We start from the raw sequence: 25,766 nt of genomic DNA on the forward strand, positions 1-25,766 counted from the left end.
CATGCCTAGGATGTCTTGGGTGTGAGTACATTTTTTGTTGAACTATCCCTTTAAAGACACGCCATTGTTGTTTCTTACCTATTTATGTACTCATGCTGTTGAGCTGTTGTATAAACGCAATATTCCACTCGTAGCCATGCGATATGGCTGTATATTGGCATGCTGTAATTACCATATTACATGGCTATATATAATTATTATTATTGTTCTGCTTTCAGAAAATTTAACTTTATTTTTAAAACAATCTTTTCTTAGAACAAAAATTAATTCTGCCAATGATTTTTATTTTAGTGCATCACCAATGTCTGCAGACTGTAAATTACCCCATTGTACTATATGTTTGTGTGATACCTGTGATCAGCGAAGGAGTCTGAATCGTTCTCAGCATTGAGTGTGCCAGCAGAAGCAAACATAATGGTGGTGTCCAGGTCAGCGATGATGCCCGATACAGCACTGCCTGCAGTGATACAGGCTTGAGCGCCCTTATTACCAGCATGCAATGCTGAAAGCACCATGGACACCTACAGAAAATAAACCCACAATATATATATAATGCTACTATATGGAGATACTGACATTTCAACAGAAAACACCATGAGCTCTTAGATGGGAGGCTGTGAGTAATGCAATTTCAATACCTTCTCAGTGACCGTTCGTGCGCACTCAATAAGTTCTCTCTTGGTGAACGAGTCAGATGGACTGATCTGCAGCGCTCCAGCCTTCTGAACGAGCACAATACAGCCATGCCCCAGTTCCTGCACTCGTGTCTTTATCTGCACGCCGATCTACAATCACCAACAAACACAAGGGTCAGCGTGTGTGAGTGAGAGAGAAATACAGAGTGTCCGTGCATTTGTGTGTCGTATACCTCCTCTGGTTCAGCAGTAGAGGCAGCCAGGCGTCCCTGAATGGCAAGCTGACTGTAGTCTGCAGTGATATGAGATGCCAAACTGCCCAGATCCTCCGGAGCACTCACTGATTTAGTGATCTGAGGGAGAATGAAGGGATACATTGAAATTGGACACTAAAATCCATTAATAAATCATTATGATATAAAGAAATATATATGGAGCACATCAAATGTAGAAAACTATGAGTGCTTACCATCTCCTGTGCACTGACAGCAATAGCTTTGGAGTGTCTCACCATGGAGGTCTGATACTCCACAAATGAACCGTCTGGTTCTGGTGGGGTACCTTCACCTAACTACAGGATGACAAGACCGTTGAATGGTTTTACACGGCTTAAATAATGTAAAACATTAAAAATGTCAAATTTATTTAAAATTTTAATGGAATTATAAAGCATATCAAGGCAGTTTATAATGTGAAAATACGTGGGTTATAACCTTGCCCATGGCTTCAGCAATCGAATCCACCATGCCGCTGACCAAGCCAACCTCACAAGCAGCTTCATTCAGGGTCAGCAAGAGGTCATCAACAGCTTCCCTCATTAACTGTGCAGCTTCTTCTATGGCATCATGGGTATGAGCCGCCTGAAGACAAATGAGTTAATAGATCTGTTGAAAGATTGAAATTATGTGCAGAAAACGCACATATGAATGAAAGAAGTACCTTCGGGTTTCCACCACCTTCTTTGGCAGCGTACAGCATTTGCAGAGCAGACTCAGTGAGAGTCTTGGTCTGATCCAGAAGGTTCATCTGCTGCTGATGATCCAAGATTTTGGATGCCATGCCCATAGAAGCTGAGACCAGAGGATTTAAGTAACTGACCAACTGAGAGACCTGAGGGACAGACGTACATTTGAGTTAATACTTATGGCATAGTTGAAAACTTTATGACAAATTCTTTTAGACTGTAAAGGCTCTCTAACGATAGTCACCTTATGTCCCAGCTGGGATGCTTCTCCTTTTGCTGCTGTGGAAATCGGCTCAATCAGGTGACCCACCTCCTGAACAGATGATGTTAACTGCTCCTGCAAAGCCTGAAACATACAATAGTTAAAGACTCCCAGTTAGAAAAAACACTTTAATTTTTCTATCCTCACATAAGAATGTTGCTACAAAATGCTTTATGTAATTATTTTCTTAGTATGTGGGGAAAATGAACCAACAGCTTTCATTCAAAGAGAACTGATATTGACAAAGATAGAAACATCACTACATTACTATATATGTGACCCTGTACCACAAAACCAATCATAAGTAGCTTGGGTATATTTTTAGCAATAGCATAAAAAAAAAAAAAACGTGTACTGTATGGGTCAAAATGATTGATTTCTCCTTTTATGTGAAAAATCATTAAGTTAAGTAAAGATGTTTCATGAAGATATTTTGTAAATTTCCTACCATAAATATATCAAAACTTAATTTCTGATTAGTTATATGCATCGCTAAGAATACATTCGAACAACTTTAAACTTAGTATTTAGATTTTTTTGCACCCTCAAATTCAAGATTTTCAAATAATTGTATCTCGGTCAAATATTGTCCAATTATAAAAAACTAAAAACCTCAACAGAAAGATTATTAAATCAGATTTCGGATGATGTATACATCTCAATTTAAAATAACTGACACTTAAGACTGGTTTTGTGGTCCAGGGTCACACAAACTAAGAACAACACACTACATTACATTAAAGCCACATTTAAATGTGACATTTATTACAATGGGTTTATGTGAACTTTTAAATTTAAGTGAACTTTAAAGTTGTTAATTAAATTAGATGCCATCAAAAGAAAATTGTAGTTTTTATGTTGTTTCTACATTAATTAAGAGATTTTCCAGAAAAAAATACTACAGAAAATACAGAGGTGAAACTTTACCTCAGAAGAAACTTCGTCTCTACGAGAAAGACTTTGGCTGACAGCTGCAAGAGAGGCCTGCTCAATATCTCGAATACATTTATTGATATTTTCAATGGCAGAGTCACATTCCTTCTGGCCAGGGGCTTTATTCCTGTAATATAAAATCACATGATCCATTTCTAAAATTTTAAGAATTATTAAATTATGTATAAAAAAAGAACATTTATAGTAGCTCATTTTTATTCTGCATGTTTCACACAAACTACAAAAATGTGAGAATTTGTATGTTACCTGATAGCCATGATGAGGCTCTTGATGGAGTCTGACACGTTGCGTGAATGGCTTGCCAGTAATGACCAGGTAGGTGGATCTTTAGGGTTCACAACCAAAGATCTAGCAGTCTTCAAAAGATGGCTGGAACTGTCAAGCATGAAGCGTGCTGACTGGATGATTGGCTCCTGTGCAGCTGAACCCTAAATTGGGAGTAGAAAAATATAAACCATTACCAACAAAAAGGACACAATTGTGAATAACATCCACAATGAAGAAGAACTTCATACCTCTTTACTTATCTGTGCAGGAACACTAGCAAACTCCGGATTGGAAGCAAACGTGGTTAGATTATCAACAGCTTCAATGAGGGGCGCTGTTGCAATCCGACATTTCTCGCGGTTTTCCTCTGAGAAATCTCCATCCAGTGCCTATGGTGGGAGTGAAGAGGGGAAATGATGTCAGAGAACAATCATTTGATGTCACTGGAGTGGATAAAAGTTGAATTCATTTATAAAGATGATTGATTTAACCTTGATTGTTTTGACCAAGCTGGCTGTGCTGTTGGCCACTTCTTTGGCTGACTGCACGAAGTGTCTTTTAGCCACAGGGTTGGCAGTGTTAGAAGAGGCCAGTCGGCAAGCATTACATAGTGATGAAGTGTGCTTTGCAACAATGGTGGCAGCTGACAGCACCTGCAACATGCATATTTATTATAATTTTGGCCTTAAAAGTACAGATGAAGATGTTGCAGAAAGACAAGCTCTGGGCTTAAGTCCAAACACTAAATGCCCGATGTCCCGATGACACTACCTGTGAAGGACTATTATCTGGGTCAACAAGATTTCGGCAAGCCATCTTGATTGCCTGATTAGCATGAGCAAACTGGATAGGATCCACTAAGCCTGGGTGTCCGGCCTGGCTGTTGGGGTCAGACACACCCACTAGGTAAGAAGCCTAATGACACACAAAAAAAACAAGTGTTATCAGTAAATACATAAAGACAAAGTGTTCAAAGGTAAAAAATGCATAATGGTTGTGAACGAAATATGCCATGGAAGGACCTAGTTTCTTACCTGTCCAGCTGCTTCGGTCAGACCACACAGAGCTTTAGAGGCTCCACCCACACAGTCTCCAAACGCTGGAACATCTCCTGTCTTGCAGTTATGAGAGATCCCGGCCATAGACTCACCGAGTATCTATATATCAGAAAGAGATAGATTACGGATTAGTTATCACATATCAGTTAAATGCATATTGATATGAATTAACACTTAAGGCAGGGTAGATGATTAAACAGTAATTTTTTTTTTTTTTTTACAATTTAAAAAAAATACTTCCTATTTTAATTAATTTTAAAATGTAATTTATTCCTGTGATTGCAAAGCTGAATTTTCAGCAGCCATGAAATGACTCTTCAGAAATCCTCCTAAAATGCTGATTCGGCATAAAACTTTAAAATATTTATTTGTTTGCAATTGTATCAGAGGTTTAAATAAAATAAAAAAAATTGCAATACAGGTCTGGATAGCATTCCAAACAAAACCTCCAATAGTTAATAATAATCATGTTTCTGTTACCTTAGAGTTCTCCATGACGCTTTCAATGCAGTCGAAGTAAGAGAGATCACTGACTGGCTCATTTGGGTTTTCCAGCAGGCCCCTAACAGCCTGTAAACCAAAAAAGATAGACAATATCCCAATTTCTAAATATTAAAATACATTTTTATAGTGTGCATTGTTTGTATATAATACCTCAAGCTCTCTTAGAGCATTTTCACATTCCCTTTGTCCTGAGGCATTCTGGGTACACAGCGTAATCAGCTGATTGATGCTGTCAGTCACCGTTCTGAATAAACAACGCAGGCAAGTTAAAAATACAGGAAGAGCAGCATCTATGAAACGTGCATGAATTAACACGGGGTGAAGTACCTGGCAGCAGCAGCGAGCAGGTTCTTTGCATTGCCTCCTGCAGGGTCCACAGATAAAGACTTGGCAGCCAACAGAAGCTTACTGGAGGCCATTGAGATGTTCTTCAAGTTCCCAATCACCTGCATTTGGTCATCCTTACTCTAAAACAACCAAACATTACTTATTATTTCAGTAAAAATAAGACTTATTCACATTCTCATGTTCTGTCCTGCAGCTCCACACGTAATACCTGAGTGTGGCCAGCCATCTCAATACCAGCATCCAGAAACTCATCAAAGTCCTCACTGAACTTTCCAGAAGCATCTGCAAGCCGGCAAGTGGTCCCTCTAGAGGCATGGACCACATCACCTGCAGACTGGTTCAGATCGGCTGCAGTCTGGTTCAGGTCACTCTGAGCCTCCTGGAAGCTCTTACTGCAGGGAGGAAGCTGCAAAAATAAAGTAAAAATAAAATAAATCTAAATAAAAATGGAAACTTTTTTACAACACCCAGCAACTACACACACGAGAACTGTTTACATTTATTAATTGCATGCACTATAATGCACAGTGAGTGTGCATTAAGCTATAGAACAAATTTCCAAGGTACAAATTATGTGGAGCATATTTATCTATAAGCATTAGCATTTAGCACATTTGGTGATGATAAGAGAAAACAAAAAGTCCTTGTTTGTAGCTCACCGTCTCTACAAGTAGTTTTTTGCTGGCTTCGCCGATGCTTTTCAGAGCCATATCAACATCCTTTTGTCCAGGCAGACAGTTCACACATGCATTCAGTGAGTGGGACACAGACTTTGCTACCTGACACACAAAACAGAGACACACATATCAATATATATATATTTTTTTTTTTTTACTTCTTTCAGTAAGGAAGCATTAAATTGATCAAAATTAGTTTATACTTGAATAAACTAACATTGTTAACATTGGTGGTTCCTCAGTGATAAATGATGCATGCATTCCTAATTTTTTAAGCTAACATTTTTAATAATAACTGCTAAATGATTCAATTTAATGTAATGTAAAAAAAAAAAAGACATCTCTTCCGCCCTCACCTGCGCTAGCCTCTGTTGAACCTCTGCATCACCAGGAGCAACCAGCGCCTCCTTGGCTTCAGAAATTAATTTAGCTGATCCTTCCATAACCTCACGAGCAGAATCCAACATGGCTGCGGCTCCAGCGGGGTCTGATGAGGTGGCAGCAACACCCCTCGCAGCCTGTGCTAATGTCTTAAGAGCCTGGGCAGTTTCGCTGGCAGCTACACCTGTGAACACATACAGTTCATGTTTTGGAGTTAATATGTGTATGTGTATGTGAGAGAGCCAGAATATATGTTTGTTTGAGTTCACTTCGCTATATTTAAAGGAATATTTAAAGGTTCCTGGAAGTTTACTTAATTTGACACACACATCCTCAAATAAAAATAAAATGAATAATTTTGTTTGCTTTATTTTCTTCCCCAAGAAATGATAATTATTAGGGCTGAAGTAAGTGATTATAATTAGCTTTACATAAAATAACGGAGCTGCAAAGCATATCCCAATTTAGCCAAATTAATGTGTTGCGTATGAGGGTGAGCTGTATTACCTGTGTAATGCTCATTTCCCTGTGCTGCACAGGTAAGCAATTGGGCCATTGAGGAACCAACAGCCTTAGATGTGCCACCCAGATCCTGAGTGCATTTTTCCAACTAAACCACACAAATTAGACCACAAAATGAATGTATAGTTGTTGATATGTCTATTTTTCCAAGGACAAAATAATCATAGCATCACAGATAATAAATTGGCTCTCAACTCACCGATTCCCCAGGTAAAGGTTTCAGCAGCCTCTCGGATGCTGCCATTTTAGCGTCCTGGAGTTCATTCTTCAGCGTCTGCACAGCTATAAGGGCAGAGTCGATCTCCATGGGGCCGCACGCCTCATGAGCCTAGACATCACATGACAGGATCTGATTAAGGTATAGTCCAGTCAAAAAATGAATCTTACATAACAGGAAAGATAATAATTTGAAGAATGCTGGTAACCAAACAGTTCCGGTTCCCACTGACTTCCATTCTATTTTTGTACATACAGTGAAATCAATGGGAACCGAAACTGTTTACCGGCATTCTTAAAAATATTGTTTGCCTTTCGCAGAAGAAAGATATCAAGGTTTGGAATGCCACTAGGGTGAGAAAATGACAGAATTTTCTTTTTTGGATGAACTGTCCTTTCACAGTTAAAAAAAAAAAAAAAAAAGAAAAAAAAAAAAAACACTCTTGTATCTTTGACTCATAAATTACATGTGTGGAGAAGACAGATTCAGTACCGTCTGTGCAGCAGTGCGGAGTTCAGCCAGGCAGGTGGCCAGATTCTTTCCACACTGTCCAAGCTGCATGGATGCTGCCTGATCCGTCACAGTCGGCACAGACGACTTCACTGAAGACACCATCTTACTTCCAGGCTGGAACATAGAATTAGAGGTTTTAGTATTGAAAGAGCACTTTTATAGAATGGTGATGTTATCAGATGAGTGACAGGTGATTATGGATTGATGGTTACCTGAAGGAAGTTCTGACAGGCAATGATGAGGGCAAGTTGGGCACTACCATCCTCTGGCTGCCCCTGACTGCCCCTCACTCCCTGTACCAGCTGAGGAATATGGTCAGCTACAGCCTAACCACACAATAATACACAACACAGTAAACACAATAGGAGGACTAACATTACTAACACTTTGGAAATTCTCTAAAAAATACTTCTACAAACCCTGCAGCTGTGAACAAGTTGTTGGTGGGCAGCAGTGTTCTTGTTAGAGGCTGCTGCATTCTGGGATGCTGCAATGGTTTGAGTTGCAGCAGCAGCAGCTTGTTTAGCAGCGTTCTGAAAACATTTAAAGCAGACATTCAGTGCAGTGTTTTACTGGCTTAGTTCGCACCATCCTGTCTAAATTCAATTACTTTTCTCATAATGAAAATCATAAGCAAGTCACTGACCTCCAGTCTTGTTATAAGTTTCTTCTTAATGGCGTTTTGTGCAGCAGCATTAGTGGCCACACGCAAGCCCTCCGCAGCCTCCCGGAGCTTCTGCTGCTGGTCTTCATTTTCAGGGTATGCAGCAGCTCCCTAAACACAAACACAGACAAAGACATGTAACAAGTCTATTGGTGGTCTATTAGAACCCAGATTATTAAACCGAGAGACGCTAAAGTGAAGATGCTCAAAATAACTTGATTAGTGCAAAAATGTCTCCAATTTTCAAACAAACTCAAGCATTGGTATGAGCTAGGTTTAATAATATAGGACAGTGGTTCTCAACCAGGGGCCCAGAGTCAGGTTTTTAAAAGTAGCATAAGAATGGATCGATAAATAGAAAGTTGAAGAACCCCCCCCCCCCCCCCACACACACACACAAAAAATTATTTTGTTAATACTTTAGATTAGTGAACACTATTCACTATTAACTAGTTGCTTATTAACATGTATATTACTAGCATATTAGCTGTTTATTACAACTTATAAAGCACATGTTAATGCCTTATTCTGCAAGACCATATTCTAGATCCCTAGAACCTAAACTAACTACTACAACTACCTTGCTCACTATCAATAAGCAGTAATTAGGAGTTAACTGAGAGAAAACTTTAACTCTTGTTAACAAATAATTAGATAAGTTAATTCTTAGTTTTACTGCAACAATGTGATGATAGTGAATATTAATCTAACTCTTTATTTATTTATTTATTTTTTACAAACAGTTCTTGAAACATTTTAAGTAACAAAAATTAATTATGGTCAATTGAATATTAATTGATCAGTTTTTACTAATTAAAAAAAGTTAGAAAACAAGCAGTTTTCTCAGAATTACAGCAGGATTACAGTAAAAAAAAAGATCTAGAGATCTACTGATATAGAGAACTGGAGAGTTAACGTATAGTCTAATAATGCACTTTTAATGTGAGCCAAGGTTTGCTCACACACCTTTGCAGCCTCAACCATTCGAGCAGTGGCATCTGCGAGCAGTTTGGCAGCCGTGAGAAGCTTCCTGGAGTTGTCGACATCCACTTCCACCTCAGCATCTGATCTCATGGCATTCACCAGGTCAGAGGTCGCCTGGGCAAGAACCCGTGCCTGTCGTACCATCTCACCTACGGAACAGAATAGTAAATCTCTACATTTACATAGCATAAAGGAGCTATGCAAATAAATAAACAAGTAAGACTACCATTCACTGTACTGACATTGGAGTCCATAGGGTTTTTTTTGTTTGTTTGTTTAAAAGTGAAGACATTTATTCTTAAAAAGGACACATTAAAGTTAAATGAAAGTAAAAACATTTACTGTATACAGACGTATTTCAAATAAATATTCAAATACCACTGTATCAGTTTTTAACATTTATTATAATAAGAATGTTTCTTGAACACCAGATCAGCATATAAGATAGATTTCTGAAGGATCATATGACACTGAAGACTTTCAAAACAGAAAATAGTTTTTGTAAATTTTATGGTGAGCATAATATACTTCCTTCCGAATCACTAAAAAACCTCAACTCCAAACTTTTGAATGATTGTGTACATGATGCACTCATCGTACCAGCGTCACCCATGCTGCAGAAAATACTCTCTGTAACGGTCATGATGGTGTCCGTGGCCTGGTCGTAGCGTCCAATGGGTTCCCCGCGTGTGGCGTAGTTCCTCACATGTGCGAGTAGGTCACTGAGAGCCTGTGAGACGATACCAGCCGCTGCGCTGACGGCCTTCAGAAGCTCTTCATCACTGGTAGCTGACAGACAGGCCTTCACGCAACCTTCCACTGAACGATCCACCAGCTTCCCTGCTTCTATCAGCTGTTCTTGACACACAGGGGAGCTGATAGTAGGGCTCACAACCTGATAAAACAAAAATATGAGTGTAAAAATGCCATGCACAGGTTTATCTTAAACAGTCTGTATAAACATGTGTCTGTGCACTCCACCTTGGCACAGGCCACTAGTTGGGAAGTGGAGAGGGCGCACTGGGTCGCAGCTGCAATAACCCTGTTCTGCAGGACGCTGTCTTCAGAAACCTGTGCCACATTCTTGGCCTTCAGAACCATCATGGCTGCTGCATTAGCCACGGCTTTAGCTAGGTTCATTAGCACATCCTAAAAACCACACACACACACAAATGCTCAGGGCTATAAAAACACAAATCTACCTTTTACCTCAAAAGACACTTGCGTACCTGGAAGCGCTCGTCTGTTTCATTCTCTCCAATCTGTCTAAGTAAATCTCCACTGGCTTGACCGATGCTGCCGGCTGCAGTCAGAACCGTCTGTCGTGGCTGCATGAAAATAATAAAATAAAAACACACCACACACGCCATTAAACATAGACATGTCACTCAAAATCTTGACAATTAAGAAAATATTCAGAAATATTACCATAGGAAATGGGAAAATAATTATTTGAATCATAATTGCGTACCTCAAGATGAAACCATACAGTGGATACAGAAATGTAAACGGCATTCATAAGTATATACATTTTGGGAAAATCTAGAATGATAAATCGCAGCACATTCTTTGCTCGCACCTCTCCCGATGTAGGCTCCACAGTTTTAAGCAGGTCAGATACAGCTCCAGTGAGGGTCTTGGCGGCCCTCATGAGGTCCTGCCCACTGCCAACCTCATCCTCCATCAGAGCCGCCAGCAGCTTCACACCTTTTGACATCTCCGTCAGATTAGAGGAGATGGTGGTTATGGCACATCCCACTGCTGTATAATCGGTGTCTGTCGGGTCCCCTGGGAACAAGAAAAGAAAACTCTACAATCACTACAGTGCAGATGAAGCGTAAACTTTTACATTTTGAAAATCCAGTCAAGGTTTTCACTTGTGTTGACAGTAGAAAAAAAAAAGTATAGTAAGTGTTGTGAAACATCTTACTAATTAAATACATTTTAATACAGCCAAGACTTTACCAGCAGTAAGATTAACCACAGAGGCAGTTCCAGCAGTAATGGCATCCACCTGAGAGTGAATATCATGCTTGGACTCATCCATCTTGTTCTGAATCCACAATTTAGAAGCCTGAAATAATAATAAAAAAAATTTAAATGTAAAAAGTTAAAACTTTAAAAGTACAAATTAAAGTTAAAAAATTGGTAATGGATACAGGAAAGTAAATGTGAAGTGTCATGTACACATTTTCTCACCATATCATCTCCCAGTGGTGGCAGCTCTTCCATCTCCTCTAGGTCTGTCTGTGTCTGCTGCACCGCTTGCATACTGGTGTTAATGGTTCCCACAAGAGCCTGCTGGGCTGCACTCTGATCGCCCAATTAAAGATGGCAGAAATCACACATTAATCCACCAACAGATCTAAACTGTGACAGCTCTATGGTCAACCTCTATGCGTTATGTAGGGTCTGATGCTAAAATGCTGCTAGACAGCAAGGTGGTTTTAATGAACTTTGCGGATTAATTGGTCCATGATCCTGAGCATTTGTATATGTAGACTCACCAGTGGTGGCATATGTCCAAGATGCATCTGTCCAGTGGTGATATGTTGCTGTGGAGATGGCATGGTACCCATGTTCAGAGTTTCTATGCCAGCAGAACCAGACCTCAAGATCCCAGGCAGTGCCACAGAGCCCTGCTCTGCTTGCCCGACACGGTTAAACTGCTGCTGTAATATAGTAGATCTGTGATAGATAGAGAGAGAGGAAGGGACATATAAAGATAAAAGGAATGACAACAAAGTAAAGAGATTTTAGCGTTTGTACTACAGCATTCAGCAGTTATTCAAGAAGAGATGATGCCAGCACTCATTAAAACAGGCTCAGTATAGAAACAGTGTGGAGCAGGTAACCTCAGCTCCATCTAGATTAACAGAATATGAGATAAGGTGGTTTTCTGTAATGCTGTACTGGTCTGATTACACAAGTATTTCCAAAAGACAACTTGGCAAGAAATGACAAAACCTTGAAAGGAAATATGGTTCTTATCGCTGACGACACAATTTGTGCATGTCTTACTTTTTCGGAGAAACTGATTCCTCTAACATGGTGGCCTCCTCATCTCCCTCTAAACCAAAGCGGTCCTTGCTTTGTTTCTGTACGGCCAAACAGAAGTGAATAAACACTTTTTACAAACTCTCACATAAGGTTTAATCTTGTAACACTGTGCATACTGTTATCTGAACACTGTTAATGTTTAATACAAAAACCATTCGTAATCCAGGAGAATCTCTTTCAGGAAAGAACATGAATGAATATTTCATGAGGGAAACGCAGTTAAAAGAGTAAATACTGGCCTTCTTGAGAATGATATCGATGTAACCAGCTATAAGCTGAGATATCTGCTCCCCCTCAGTGGTCTGAACAGAGTAGTAGCTCTCCTGATACTCTCCGAAATCCTGCATATGGGAACAGAGTTCACACACACACACACACACACACACAGACTACATTGAACAAAAGTGACAGTAAAATAATGCACAGGAGGTGCACCTGAGATATCTGAGCCATCTGAAAGTCGAATGTAAGTCCGTAAGAATATGTATGTTATGCAAGTACCAGTGTAAAGCTCTTAGGTGAGGCGGCCCATCTTTTTACTGTAGTAAGTGGCCACTCCTGAACCACATCTTTGGTTTTCTCATCCACTCTCATCACTGATTCTTTGGTAATACCCAGCAGCCTTGGGACCAGCTTATTTTTACTTTTCATTTTTTCCTGAGAAACAAAATCAAACACAGAAAGAAAGAAAAAAAAAAAGAGTGAGATTAATTCACTATGTTCAGAACAATAAAAATAGTCCACCAAAATGTATAACACCACATATTCATCCACAATAAAATTCCTCCTGCATCTTCTCCGATTCTCTTAAGCTTATCATCCTTCTTCTGTCTCCACACCATTTCTCTCTGAGCTGCCAGTAGATGGATAGGCCGAGCTCAAACTGTTTTAAGTTGGACAGTCAATCATTGCCAAAGCTTTTTCACTTTAGCTTTTTGCACAAATGTATTTACTATTAATTCCCAGATAAAAAAACAACATGGAAACAGTTTGAGTTTATCAATACAGAGAATAATTATATTGGCCATATGCGATAAATAAAAGCCAGAACAAAACTAAAATCAGAAACATATGATCTTTAATTTTAGGTACAAGCACATCTGCTCCACCTTAACTTTATAACTCAAGCAGAGCCGAACTGTAATCAGTGCATGAGTCATGCAGACCACCACCGGCCAGGAACAGGAGAGGGAGGGGGGTTGCACTGAAGCCATGGGATCATCCTAGAGCTGGAATTCCTCGTGAATGATGAAAGCTCTCACGAGAACACTGATTGGCAACATGAAGACTAGAACATTTCTGGACTTGGGTACAAAAGTGACTCAGGACTGCTGATCTCAAAAACACCTTTACAATACATGAGTTGATTCGGGAATAGGATGTGAAGGCAAACACATAAGAAATACAAAAAGCACACAAACACTTTACCTTCACCAAGAAGAAAGACACTCCATATGTTCTGAGGGATCTCGCAAGCTTCACATACTTCACTTTGGCTTCAATCTCAGTCATTTCCGCACAAGCCTTATGTTCCTGTAAAATTCATAAAGCGTTTACTCGTCTAACCAATGAATTTATCTCATAAATCTTTGCTTACAAATAGTGAAGTTTAAGAAAAAGACAACTGTGGACAAAAAAGGAATATGCATTTATTAAAGCGCAGGATAAACTGTCCCACCTGAAAGATCTTCTTCTCTGCACCTCTCTGTTTGATGTATTCCTTAGGTAGAAATTCCTTCAAGCTTAGAGAAATGAAATGCACAAAGCAAGCTCATTAGTGACAATATACAAATGCAAACAGGCATTAGAGTTATACGATATACATAAAGTATTAAAATGCATCTTCTGATTGGAGTTTGTTAAGCTCATTAACTAAATGGACCATATATTCATTGCAACTTCTGGATTTTACACATCATTTCACAGCAATATGAAGCAGAGGGCCAGTAAACACTGTGCACCATAACTGAAAGTATTAAGATGTGGTCTTACTCCAGAAATCCAGATTTGTGTTTATGTTCTATATGAGGCCCGAACTGGATCTGAGCTTGAATTCCACCAAATTCACAAGCCTTGTCAAACGACACGGGATGAGAACCATTCAGAATGTCATCACGTGCCTGAGGAGACACATGCAGGCAGACACATCCGTTATCAAAGCCTTTGGAAATCACACAGCAGAAATGATCCAGATCTGTAAACGAGGCCCTGACAGGAGGAGGTAACAGGGACTACACTGCTTTGCAGATCAATACGATGTGTACAACAGCATACAGTCCACCACTCAAAGAGGCTTTTAGAGCTATTTGTCAATAAGAGATTTACAGCGTTTCAATCCATATACATGGAAACAGATCATTTAGGGCAATATCACTGTGGGAGGAATGTGAAGCCAAGCCAGGGGTGCTGGGTGCTCATTGTGGCCTTCACCAAAGTTTAATAAGTGACCAGAGGTGAGCCGAACCTGTACGTAGAGCAGATTGAGCTGCACAGGATCTCGTGAGTCAACGTTTTGATCGGAGTAGAAAAACTTTCGTCTCAACAGCAGAGTTTCGCTTTCCTCGACTCCGTGTTCCCTAAATGTACGCCCATGATCCAGCCAATTTACTGTGAGAAAAACAGAAACTTTTTATAAAGTAAAACTGTTTCAAGTACCCTTGAAATCTTGAATTTTGCTGCTGACACTAAACTTCAGAATTTTAGCACATGTATATGCATACTGAAGGATATATAAATTTTACCTAGATAAAAATAAAATAAGAAAGTACTTAAGAGACTAAAGTAATAAGAAAATAATATATAATACAGTAATGGGGACGGGAAGCAAAGATAAATCCTGAAACAATTCTAAACCTCAACTTTATTGACTTATTGTGGCCCATTTACAGCTCCACCGCTGAATAAGAAATCAGTGTCCATCTGTTACTTACAGTCATCATCTGTGTGCAGTTTGGCTTTGAGCTTCTCCATCTTCCTCTCCTCCCTCAGTAGAGTTCTGTCTTTCTTCAGTGTGCCAGTCCCTTCATCTTTCTTCTCCTCCACCACCTCCTGAATCAGAGAGTACTCTTCATAGTTTGTGATTCCTGGAAAGAGAAGTAATGAGAATTTCTGATTCTTTGATGACTAGAAAGTTCAGAAGAACAGCATTTCATTGAAAAAAACATTTTTTTTTTGCATCATTATAAATGTCTTTACCGATCCTTACCGAATAAAACAAGTATTATTTCTTTTGAAGAAAAAAAGCCCCCAAATGTTTGAACTGTAGAGTATATGGAGAAAAATGTATTGGTCTGAAAAGCAGTGGCAGAAACCATGGGTGTGTTGCATAAACTGCTTCGACTAGTCTTAGTCGTCTTAAAAAGCTAGTCATCTATTTTCTTTAAGAAAGGTCATAACATTTCATAGTCAATTACAAAAAGATAGATTTGTCTAATGTTAATCCAAAAAGTTAAACTGATTACCCGTTGGCTAACTGCCTAGTTGGTCAAACTAGTTTGTAAGACACAGTCTTAACATAGTGTCTATGTTTATGCAACTGTGCCCATGTCTATATTTGGTCAGTCCAATGGAAATGCACCTACAGGTATGCGCAAACCATTGGGATTTGAATCCAGGTCACCTTGCACTTTAAATTAAAACTAGACCACTAGACTAACAGTTTACTGGGTTTTTTTCTTTTTAAACATGTCTATGGCATAACCAAGTGAGTCAGGATTACCATGCATGCCCCCTCAACAAAACCTGAGAAAGTAACTGTATATGACAGTTATATCAGATATTAAAAGAGCATCACTGACCTATTCTACTGCAGATGGTGACAAGCAGCTCTCCCACAGTTTTGGAGTCATCCACCATGATGGTCTTCACTGCTCCATCCAGCATTTTTATCTTCTGAGGTCTCTGTTTTTTCTTATACTCCAGTATGTCCTGAAAGAGAGACAGAGGGACTTGACCAGCATTTCCTGACTGCATCAAACGAATAGTTTCAAGTTTAAGGAAAGCTTAGGTTGTAGGCACTGGTTCGGAATTAAATTCTGCATCATAGCCATTTTGACATCGTCTTGGATTTTAGCATCACCCAGCTGCAATTTTTTTTAAAATAATAATCAGATCTGTGCAGTACGAAGGCAAAAAAAAAGACTATAAATGGGCATGAGTATGCAAGGAAGACATAGCTTTTTAAAGTAAAAAGCTTACAAAAATAAATAGACCACACACCTAAGACTGACATTATCTACAAAACAAAGATTAAATGGAATCCGTATGTGAAGCATTTTTTTTAATGCAATCTGTGAACGTGTATGAGGGAGGGAAAAAAAGGGCTTTTAAATCAACAAAAGATGAAACGCTACTGATGAAAACTTCATTTAACACATCTCAATTTACACTGTACACACACATCTTGATTTCTTCCTGGGAACAAGCATTCAGCTTTGTCTTTATATACAACACTCCTCTACACAAGCACAGAGACTCACAAGTGTAAACAAATATAAACAAAAACCACATGCTGCAGTGACAAAAGTCTTTAATCACAGCACTGGAGCTCGTCTCCGTAAGTGTAGACACCAAGGGGAGCCTTTGCTTACTCTCACATACTCGAAGACTATAAAAGTAACCAAAGAGCAGGGTTAAGACCTCTTCTCATCTTTCAGCATAAAAAAGTGGGCAAAGACACATCACAAAACAAGACAAGAGTGCAAAGACATGTCACAGAACATTTGACAGGAGCTTGTAAAATAGAGACAGACCGAAGATCAAAAGGCCTTACCCCATTTCTCAGCATGTAATAGTCCAGCGTCCGGCCTCCTTCCAGCCAGATGCCTTTCCTGGGGTCTTCGTCTGATAGAAACAGTCCATATTCTGAAGCTGAGACACAACCTACACTCTGTTAGATCTTGAATTTGCCAAAATAATATGAAAATGATAACCAGATTTGCAATCAATGTAAACATTACTATACTTCAATGAACACTGGAAGAAAGGTGTCCCACCTTGACCCGTCTGGGCTTCTGGAACCCTCTCTCTGATGACCCGGCACGCATCGTACACAGCCGTTGAAGGCTCAAACTGCATCGTCTTCACCACATTACACTGCCTCACACAGATCTTCAGAGACAGCGCCACCATCCTGCCAGCTTATGTATTACACACTCTGCACCTGTGGAGAGAAGGAGGGAAATGAGAGTGATCGAGAACTGAAGACAACAAGCTGGAGAACGTGTGTGTGTTTGAATGATACTGATTTAGACCTAATCAACACCCTCATAATTATTGTTAACCATTTTCGGTGTTACTAAAAGCAGATACTCTAAGAAACTGAATGTCAGTGAAGTGTTCCTTTACTAAATAATATAAATCTAAATAGACATTACTGTTCAAAAGTTTGCAGCAAGATTTTCATGTTTTCGTTATTTCTCTTATGCTCATCTAGGCTGCTTTTAGTTGATTTAAAAATACAGCAAAAACAGTAATATTGTGAAATAGAATTTTTTTAATAACAGTTTTCTGCTTCAATATGGTTTTAAAATTAAATTTATTCATGTGAGGTCTTCAGTACCCCATGGTCCTTGAGAAATCATTGGTGTTAAGACACATTTCTCACACACTTCTCGTAATATTTGCGAGGATCTGTGAGAAGAACATTTATTTGAAATCAAAATTATTTTTACCAGAAACTATTTGCAACAATGTAAAATAAGAAGGTAATGCTTTCATGCTAAATAAGTATTTATAAAAACTTACTTCGGATGGTACTGTACAATTAAAATAATTGGTGGAAATCATTGAATCAGGACAAACATTAACAATCACATTTTTACACTTTTGGCTTCAAATTTAGTCTTAGTCCTCTAATACACATAGTATAATAAGTCTCTTTTACTAATTTTCTTGTGTGACGCAGTGTGTGCTATAAGAAAGATATTTGGATTCTGTCCATCTCTCTCTCTCGAACACACACACACACACACACACACACACACACACACACACACAGTCTTTACTGTTATCACCTGAACTTCCAGTCAGCTGCCTTCACTCTTTCAGCACCATCCAAACTGCCATTAATGAAACACTGACTAGTTTAAACACACATAATACTAGCCAGGGGATATGGTTTCACTTTGTGGTTCAAACAGATCTTACTGGAACAGAAAGATAATTATAACACCATTTAACCCCACTTCAAAATCAGTATGATATCCATAAACAATAAAGAAGCAGAATTATTACCTTAAAGTCAGAGTTTCTCTTAGCATCTAGCTAATCTTTGGTCTGTATATGTGTCTGTGGGATTGAGGATGCCGTTGAGCACAGCTGGCACAATGAACACAGGCATGAGTTTGGCAGTGTGATCTGACCCAGTATGTCAGGGACAAGCTGTAGAGCGCTGAGCATATATATAGATTGGGAAGTGCATTGTTGGAGATGCAACAGTCAAAATGTCCGATATGCATATATTACGTAAAGAAGGACTTGCTTTGCTTAAGGGACATCACTGAAGGAATAACTTGGGGTTCAATTCATTAAAATGATTTGGTGTACTCAGTGAAGGATTCATCAGACTGCTTCAAACTCACAAATGCTGAAGTCTGTGACCATTTCAGGAAGATGAATTAAAACAAAAGATTCACTAGAATCATTTTCTTATGAATCAAAACTACTTTGATCACACGGTTTGTGTGCAGCCCTAGGAGCATCTTAAATAGAAAGATATTTGTTGCCATCATTTTTCAGTAAACAACCTTTTTATCTAACCACATTCAATTCAGACTGCTACCTCAATCAAAACTCATTTAAAATATGATTTTTTACACAATGCCGAAAAACATTGAAGAAAAACATATGCATAACATAAATGATTATTAAAACTTTATAGCAAAATATCATTTTTATTGCTGTTATCTATCAGTTAGCGGCAAACTATTTTATTTAAATTTCATTAATGCAATTCCATTTGGTGTTGCAGAAATGACACACTTTACCTTTAATACAACACCTCAATTCGATAACACCCGATTTATACCAGCACTTGTTGTTGAGTGCCACTGGAACAACACAAAGTTCTTAAAGTCTCTGTCTGATCAGCCACAGCTTCTCCAGTAAATTATCACAAACAATTTATTTGCTTTTGCACAGCACAGAGTTCTGCATTCAATGTTTCCATCATATAGATCCACAAGCGCTAACTCATCCAGCCCACCGGAGACTCTAGAGAGCCTGAAAATCACAACACTCCAGAGAATGTCCTTCCATTTATTGACCTTCAACAGGATCACATGCTGCATTCAGGATAGCAGTCTGACTAAAGTCTGATTACTCTCTCAAGTTCTTACAGTAATGAAACACATGCCGCCAGCCAATTAATTTCCACGGCCTCATATCAGTGAGACTCAGCAGCTGTATTCTCTCAGAGTCATACACTCATGTAGACATGAGTCATGTCTGTCACCAGTATCACTATACAAACTGTGGGCTACTGAAATATGATTACACCGCTAAACTCCACTAAGTTAACCATCTGAACTCTTCAAATAGTCCAGATAAAATATTTAATTTAGCTTAGTTAAACCTGTAAATTATGAATGATCTTATTAGTACATTCGTTTTTTTTTAATTAACTTTTATTTTATGTTTTCACATTTAGTCATTCTGCAACATTTTTTTGTAGTTTGCTTCTAAATATTTCTATGAAGCACTCATTTTTTATTGAAGTTTTAGTAATTTAAGTCCTTTAACTTAAACAGATTTCATTTGTTATTAGCAAGTTTTAGTCGACATTTACACTGCTTCACAACAAAACTTGCTTTGTTATTTTCTTAGCATTTTCTTAAATTTGAAGGAGATACAGGGGGTTTGGTCTTACTGTAAATTTGAGATGTATGCAACTCTGAAGCACTGCAGATCTTCACAGCTATGGAAACCATAAGAAAGAGTGATGATTAGACAAGCAAATAATGGAGCAAGAAAACTTTCAAAATGCATAAAAAAATAAAAAATTGAGGTCCCCACAGGTAAACAAGCTAATAAATTACACAGAATTAAGTTTCTTGAAAATCTAAAAATGCACAAAGTTTCCTGTGAGGGTTAGGTTTAGGGCAATAGAAAATACGGTCTGTACAGTATAAAAACCATTACGCCTATGGAGAGTCCCCACAAGGATAGCTGACCAGACATGTGTGTGTGTGTGTGTGTGTGTGTGTGTGTGTGTGTGTCTGTGTTAGAGCCTGATGAGAAATGAGTTAAAGCCACAGTAATTAACTCTGGTCTATCTACTAATGATCTCACGATTTTGGAGCAGACTCTTAAAAGTCAAGTATTTACACTAAACTGCTAAACTAACAAATCAGTCTAATAAATAAAAGGTAAAATTGACAGCAAATCAAGTTAGAGCTTAAAAAGAACATGTTAACACATATACAGCATCTTACAAAAATAGCAGCTTAAAGAAGAAATATTGAGAATCAGAAGATAAGGACCATGCTCTTCTACTGTAAATCTGAAAACAACTGCATATGAAAGAACCTCATGACTTTTTTCCCTTTGAACACTGTCTACAAGTCATCAACCACTATACACACACACACACACACACACACACACACTTCACCGTGAGACTGGTGTGACTATCCCAGACAGCAGATGAGGGTCATAGAGCTGCTGCTGTATTGAGTTGCATTATGTGTGTGTGGTAAGTGACCTCAGTGAGTGGTAGGAACATCTGCGCAGCAGCTGCTGCCATTCAACCACTACAGAGGTCGACAAGAGTCCAGCACAGACCATTTACTCTGCAGCACTGATTAATCACTCACAAACATCATGCAAACAAAAATTCCTACTGTGCTAAAAAAAAAAACAGTAGCTGAAAAGTACCTGGATGATCTACCACTACCACAGAGTAGGGCTGCACAATTAATTGAAATTAAATCGCAAAGGCAATAAATCGTGATTAGGCAGAAGCCGTGATTGTCATGCGTATCTTTCAGTAAAGCTTGGTTCTGTGATCAGCAGTAAATATCCATCCAAAGGCCATTGCTGCAGCTGAATAAACAGAAGATTTAACTGCTTTCATTGATTGTCTGCGATTATGAAAGTGATTTTGCATAGCTTGTCAGAGAACTATGGCTCTGTGTAGTAAATTGTGCTCCACCTGGAAGCAGGTGATGGAGATTTACTGCTAATCACAGAATCACGTTCAATTAATCGTGCAGCCTTACCACAAAGATTCTGAAATGGACATCTGATGGACACTTTACTGCTCTATTAGGTCACAAGAGTGTAGTCATGAATGGCAGGGAAGCAAAGTGAATGTATGTTACATGACAATGCAGATTTAATTAGCTCAGATTGCATTCATTCCACATACTAAATAGAAAATCATTTTTAAACTAAAAATATAGCACCTACTCTGCCAGACAACTTTAAATATATACAGAAAATGAGCTCTTCATCATTTACGCCAAGCTTCTGAATGAATTTAAATCACAAAAGGAAGATAATAAAATCACCATCATATTCATAGCACCATAATAAAATACAGAAATAGTAGTATAGTGGCCATTTTAATTAAATCATAATTACAAATATTCAGACATCCTTTTTCTGCCAAGAGCACTCTGGAAAAAGGAGATATGTATCGAGGAAAAAAAAATGAGTGACTGTTAAAGTATGATGTTCGGAAAGGCCAGTGAAGTGATGAACAGCAGACATGGCTGTCACTAGGCCTGCACGATTGTTGCTAAAATGTAAATTAAAATTTTTCTCCATGGGAACTGAAAGCACGATTCTCTCACACCGACTCTCTTTTTTCCCATCCAAAACATTTATTGCTCTCAAGTAAAAAAAAAACAAAAAAAAACTAAAAAAAACAAAAACAAAAAACAAAAAAAAAAACAGGATTTATTTATTTTGTTCTAATAAAGTGTTAGACTTAAAAGTAACAACAACAACAACAAAAATTTAACAGACAACTTAAAGTGAATAACGTAAAAGCTGTAAGATGTTAAATAAATGTAACAGAATGTTAATAAAAATAACTAATAAAAAAAAACTAGCATGATGATTGGCCGATATTGGTCCTGACCATTTACATTCACGTATTTTTCGGACTATAAGTCGCATCAGTCCAAAAATACGTCATGATGAGGAAAAAAAACACATATAAGTCGCACTGGACTATAAGTCGCATTTATTTAGAATCAAGAACCAAGAGAAAACATTACTGTCTCCAGCCGCGAGAGGGCGCTCTATGCTGCTCAGTGTAGACTACAGGAGCAGTGAGCAGCATAGAGCACCCTCTCGCGGCTGGTGACAGTAATGTTTTCTCTTGGTTCATTTCTCTTGGTTCACGTCAAATTAATTTTGATAAATAAGTTGCACCTGATAAGTCGCAGGACCAGCCAAACTATGAAAAAAAGTACTTATAGTCCAGAAAATACGGTAATGCTCTAACATTTTTTTACACTTTAAAAAAATACCACAGATCATTGTATTATTCAGAGTAATTCTGTTGTTTTAATGATAAATGAGCAAAAAATTAATTTTACAATGAAAATCTTAATAGGCCTTTAAAAACTGAGCTTTTCCTAAACACTATCTATATTAGTATACTTTGGCTTGTTAAAGAGCATATAATACTTGATGTTAAACACAACAAAATTGCAACCCATTATGTGAACCCATTATGTCTTTATGAATGAGCCATCATTAAGGGTGCTTTCACAATTTGTTCGATTGCCTGGTGCGAACCACAGTTCGGTTGCTCCCCCTCATCCAGCCACCACTGGACTGTGTTCATATTATTTTTATTTGGGTCCAAACCGTGGTTCTCAATCCAGCAGATGTTAGTTTACCCGTTGCTTAGTAATAACAACACAGAAGGCAGCATAATGTGTAGCATTTCTCTCTTCACCTTTAATATTTATGTTTTGGAACCATTGGTTTTTGTTTCCAAAGCTTCAGTACATAACAGTAAGTAAGTGAGTGACGTGAGTGAGTGAGTTAACTCATTTAAAAGTGCACACACACAGCAGTGAACACATACAAACCGTGAACACACACCCAGAGCAGTGGGCAGCCATTTATGATGTGGTGCCCTGGGAGCAGTTGGGGGTTCGCTGCCTTGATCAAGGGCACCTCACTCGTAGTGTTGTAGGCCTGAGACTCTTGAACCCACAACCTTAGGATTAGGAGTCAAACTCTCTAAACACTAGGTACTCATGTCTGTCTTATGAATGTACTGAAAATGCTCTAATGAACACTGAAGGCGAACAGAATGAGATCTACATTTAGATTTTTTTTATATTATAATATAAACTAATATATGACTTGACCTGAAGAAGGACAGACACAGGTAATCGCACGTTTAGTTCCACAACACATGAATGCAACGTGATCTGAATGCAGGGGAATACATGCAAGTGAATCACCGTCATTTAGAAATGAGATCATATTTATGTATGAACAGAGGTGATTTATTTATCTATTTCTTTTTTTTCTTTTTTTTTATTAATCGTGCAACCCTAGCCATCACTGGCCTGACTTGCATGTGTAGGCAGTGAAGTTCACATGACCATACTGGCAACACATCAGTGTGTCACACCGCTTCCCAATGACTCACCATTACTGACAGACAGAATGAATACCCCCCCTGTACATGCAGCATGACCAAGCAGGATAACACGTTCATTTAAAGCAACATTCACTCCATATTCAGCCCACATTAAAGCAGAGAGTAGTTATATAATGTATTGAACAACACAGAAATTGGTCATTAAAGAATCATGAGAAATCAAATTGTTCTTGGTCTTTTGGGATGAGAGTTCAATGTACTCAAAAAACAAACTGTAACTTTAAACTATAAGAGAAATAAAAAATCTATATGCATAGAACCTCACGTGGATGATGTGACTGACACGGCTATACACAACTGGAACATCCACACAGTGTGACATCTACAAGTATTTAATACGGGTAAATGGATGTTATTGAAAAAAAAAACCTGCACAGGCATACACAATTTATTTCCTGAACACTTTCCCTGTCTTTTATCGGTCAGCCTTGACAGCATGCTTAAACAAGTAGAGCAATTTTATTACTCTTTATTCAACTAAAGTTTACACTTTGAAGAAATCAACCTGATGTACTTATAATCTGCTTAAAGTACTTAAAACACACAAAACCTAAAGGAGACTAGCAGAGCATCCATACACTGAATTATGCCCAATCCTTTCAATCGCTAATGCAGTTGGTTAAAATAAATATATAAATAAATAAAAATGTACAAAGATTATGTTTCAGACCATTATTAAATCCCCCAATAGTAAAGGACCCTACAGGAAATACATTTTATATACAGTAGACAATAACAAAACTCCAAAACATTGCAAGTGTCTAAATACACTCATCTTGACATCTCATCATTGTTGATTAGATTAAAATACCTTGCAGAGAATCAGAGATGTTTTTAAAAACAAAATTACTAAAATATCTGAAATATTTTCTTCATACACTACATTAATATGTTTCAGGTTGCTAAGGTTTTTGTGTTTTGAGCCTTTGACAAAATATTGTGAAATATTTTTATATGTTAAAAAGTAATTTATTATTCTGATGACAAAGCTGAATCTTCATTGTCACAAGGTCCTTAAAGGTCCCCTTCTTCGTGATCCCATGTTTTGAACTTTAGTTAGTGTGTAATGTTGTTGTTAGAGTATAAATAATATCTGTACAATTCTAAAGCTCAAAGTTCAATGCCAAGCGAGATATTTTATTTAACAGAAGTCGTCTACATCAAACGGCCAGTTTGGACTACATCCCTCTACTTCCTTATTTAATGACATCACTAGAACAGTTTTTTGACTAACCTCTGCCCAAATGAATACACAAAAAAAGGGGGCATGGCCTTGTTGCCCTCACACAGAGAATAGGAAGAGTTGCGTTTGTGTTTGTCATCATGTCGTCGAAACGTTGTTATTTTCATCTCGGAGTCCAATCATCTTTGTTTGGGCTTCCCAGGGACGCTGTACTTCGAGATCAATGGTTACAATTTATGTTTTACTCAATTCCCAAAAACTATAATCCACATGTAAAACTATGTGCAGCACATTTTGCTCAATCAGTTTAATGCTGGATTCGCACAAAGATTATTCTTGAAAGATCAGAATCAGAATCAGAATCAGAAAGAGCTTTATTGCCAAGTATGTTTGCGCATACAAGGAATTTGTTTTAGTGACATAAGCTTCCAGTACACAGAGACACCAACACACAGACAAAAAAAAAAAAACAAAAAAAAAAAAAAAAAAACCAAGGTAGTCAAATACATAAGTGTATAAACAATTGTGCTATAAATGATAATGGAATAGGATTGAAAAAGATGCAGGGATGTACTAGGATGGAGGGGTAACAAATAAATATAAGGATGTTGCACTTTTGTTTGCATAAGCATAAGTGGGGAACATTTAACTGTTCATGAGGTAGATTGCCTGGGGGAAGAAACTGTTTTTGTGCCTTGCTGTTCTGGTATTTGCGGCTCTGAGATGCCGGCCAGATGGAGCAGTTCCCTCTTTGTCTGGAGAAGGCGTTGTTTATGGAAAACAAACTGTAAGTGTATTTTATTAAGTTGGTGTGTTTAAAAGTTTCTGTAACTTATTACACAAAGGTCAACGCTGTTTAGCTTTATTAACTAGATGGTAATTAAAACTAATCTGACAAATCTTTTTTAAAAGATTAGTAATTCAACCGGACACCATCGATT

The 25,766-nt window shown here is 38.1% G+C and overlaps 1 protein-coding gene across 4 annotated transcripts in view; it reads right to left on the bottom strand.

Moving 5' to 3' along the window:
* The window catches only part of LOC128016990 (talin-2), a 41,920-nt gene that overhangs the window by 8,291 nt on the left and 7,863 nt on the right, over positions 1-25,766 (bottom strand). For all 4 annotated transcript variants that reach the window (XM_052602010.1, XM_052602013.1, XM_052602012.1 and 1 more), the window contains exons 2-46: positions 19,878-19,925; positions 17,005-17,171; positions 16,782-16,879; positions 15,808-15,937; positions 14,941-15,093; positions 14,475-14,617; positions 14,003-14,130; positions 13,689-13,752; positions 13,439-13,543; positions 12,512-12,667; positions 12,250-12,351; positions 11,972-12,048; positions 11,458-11,638; positions 11,150-11,263; positions 10,916-11,024; positions 10,530-10,738; positions 10,180-10,278; positions 9,932-10,099; positions 9,551-9,845; positions 8,933-9,099; positions 7,949-8,077; positions 7,722-7,835; positions 7,515-7,628; positions 7,282-7,416; positions 6,772-6,900; positions 6,558-6,660; positions 6,026-6,234; positions 5,652-5,771; positions 5,201-5,398; positions 4,972-5,111; positions 4,795-4,888; positions 4,621-4,710; positions 4,117-4,239; positions 3,854-3,997; positions 3,574-3,735; positions 3,331-3,471; positions 3,062-3,243; positions 2,789-2,921; positions 1,844-1,945; positions 1,575-1,745; positions 1,349-1,495; positions 1,105-1,206; positions 869-988; positions 639-785; positions 352-521 (exon numbers count right to left, since the gene is read on the bottom strand). In XM_052602010.1, coding sequence (XP_052457970.1) covers positions 352-521; positions 639-785; positions 869-988; positions 1,105-1,206; positions 1,349-1,495; positions 1,575-1,745; positions 1,844-1,945; positions 2,789-2,921; positions 3,062-3,243; positions 3,331-3,471; positions 3,574-3,735; positions 3,854-3,997; positions 4,117-4,239; positions 4,621-4,710; positions 4,795-4,888; positions 4,972-5,111; positions 5,201-5,398; positions 5,652-5,771; positions 6,026-6,234; positions 6,558-6,660; positions 6,772-6,900; positions 7,282-7,416; positions 7,515-7,628; positions 7,722-7,835; positions 7,949-8,077; positions 8,933-9,099; positions 9,551-9,845; positions 9,932-10,099; positions 10,180-10,278; positions 10,530-10,738; positions 10,916-11,024; positions 11,150-11,263; positions 11,458-11,638; positions 11,972-12,048; positions 12,250-12,351; positions 12,512-12,667; positions 13,439-13,543; positions 13,689-13,752; positions 14,003-14,130; positions 14,475-14,617; positions 14,941-15,093; positions 15,808-15,937; positions 16,782-16,879; positions 17,005-17,140 — 6,053 coding nt within the window. In that variant the 5' untranslated portion in view covers positions 17,141-17,171; positions 19,878-19,925. The remainder of the gene's footprint in view (positions 1-351; positions 522-638; positions 786-868; positions 989-1,104; positions 1,207-1,348; positions 1,496-1,574; positions 1,746-1,843; positions 1,946-2,788; positions 2,922-3,061; positions 3,244-3,330; positions 3,472-3,573; positions 3,736-3,853; positions 3,998-4,116; positions 4,240-4,620; positions 4,711-4,794; positions 4,889-4,971; positions 5,112-5,200; positions 5,399-5,651; positions 5,772-6,025; positions 6,235-6,557; positions 6,661-6,771; positions 6,901-7,281; positions 7,417-7,514; positions 7,629-7,721; positions 7,836-7,948; positions 8,078-8,932; positions 9,100-9,550; positions 9,846-9,931; positions 10,100-10,179; positions 10,279-10,529; positions 10,739-10,915; positions 11,025-11,149; positions 11,264-11,457; positions 11,639-11,971; positions 12,049-12,249; positions 12,352-12,511; positions 12,668-13,438; positions 13,544-13,688; positions 13,753-14,002; positions 14,131-14,474; positions 14,618-14,940; positions 15,094-15,807; positions 15,938-16,781; positions 16,880-17,004; positions 17,172-19,877; positions 19,926-25,766) is intronic.

The sequence above is a fragment of the Carassius gibelio genome, chromosome A7 (genome assembly GCF_023724105.1).
Source record: "Carassius gibelio isolate Cgi1373 ecotype wild population from Czech Republic chromosome A7, carGib1.2-hapl.c, whole genome shotgun sequence".
NCBI classification, from domain to species: Eukaryota; Metazoa; Chordata; class Actinopteri; order Cypriniformes; family Cyprinidae; genus Carassius; species Carassius gibelio.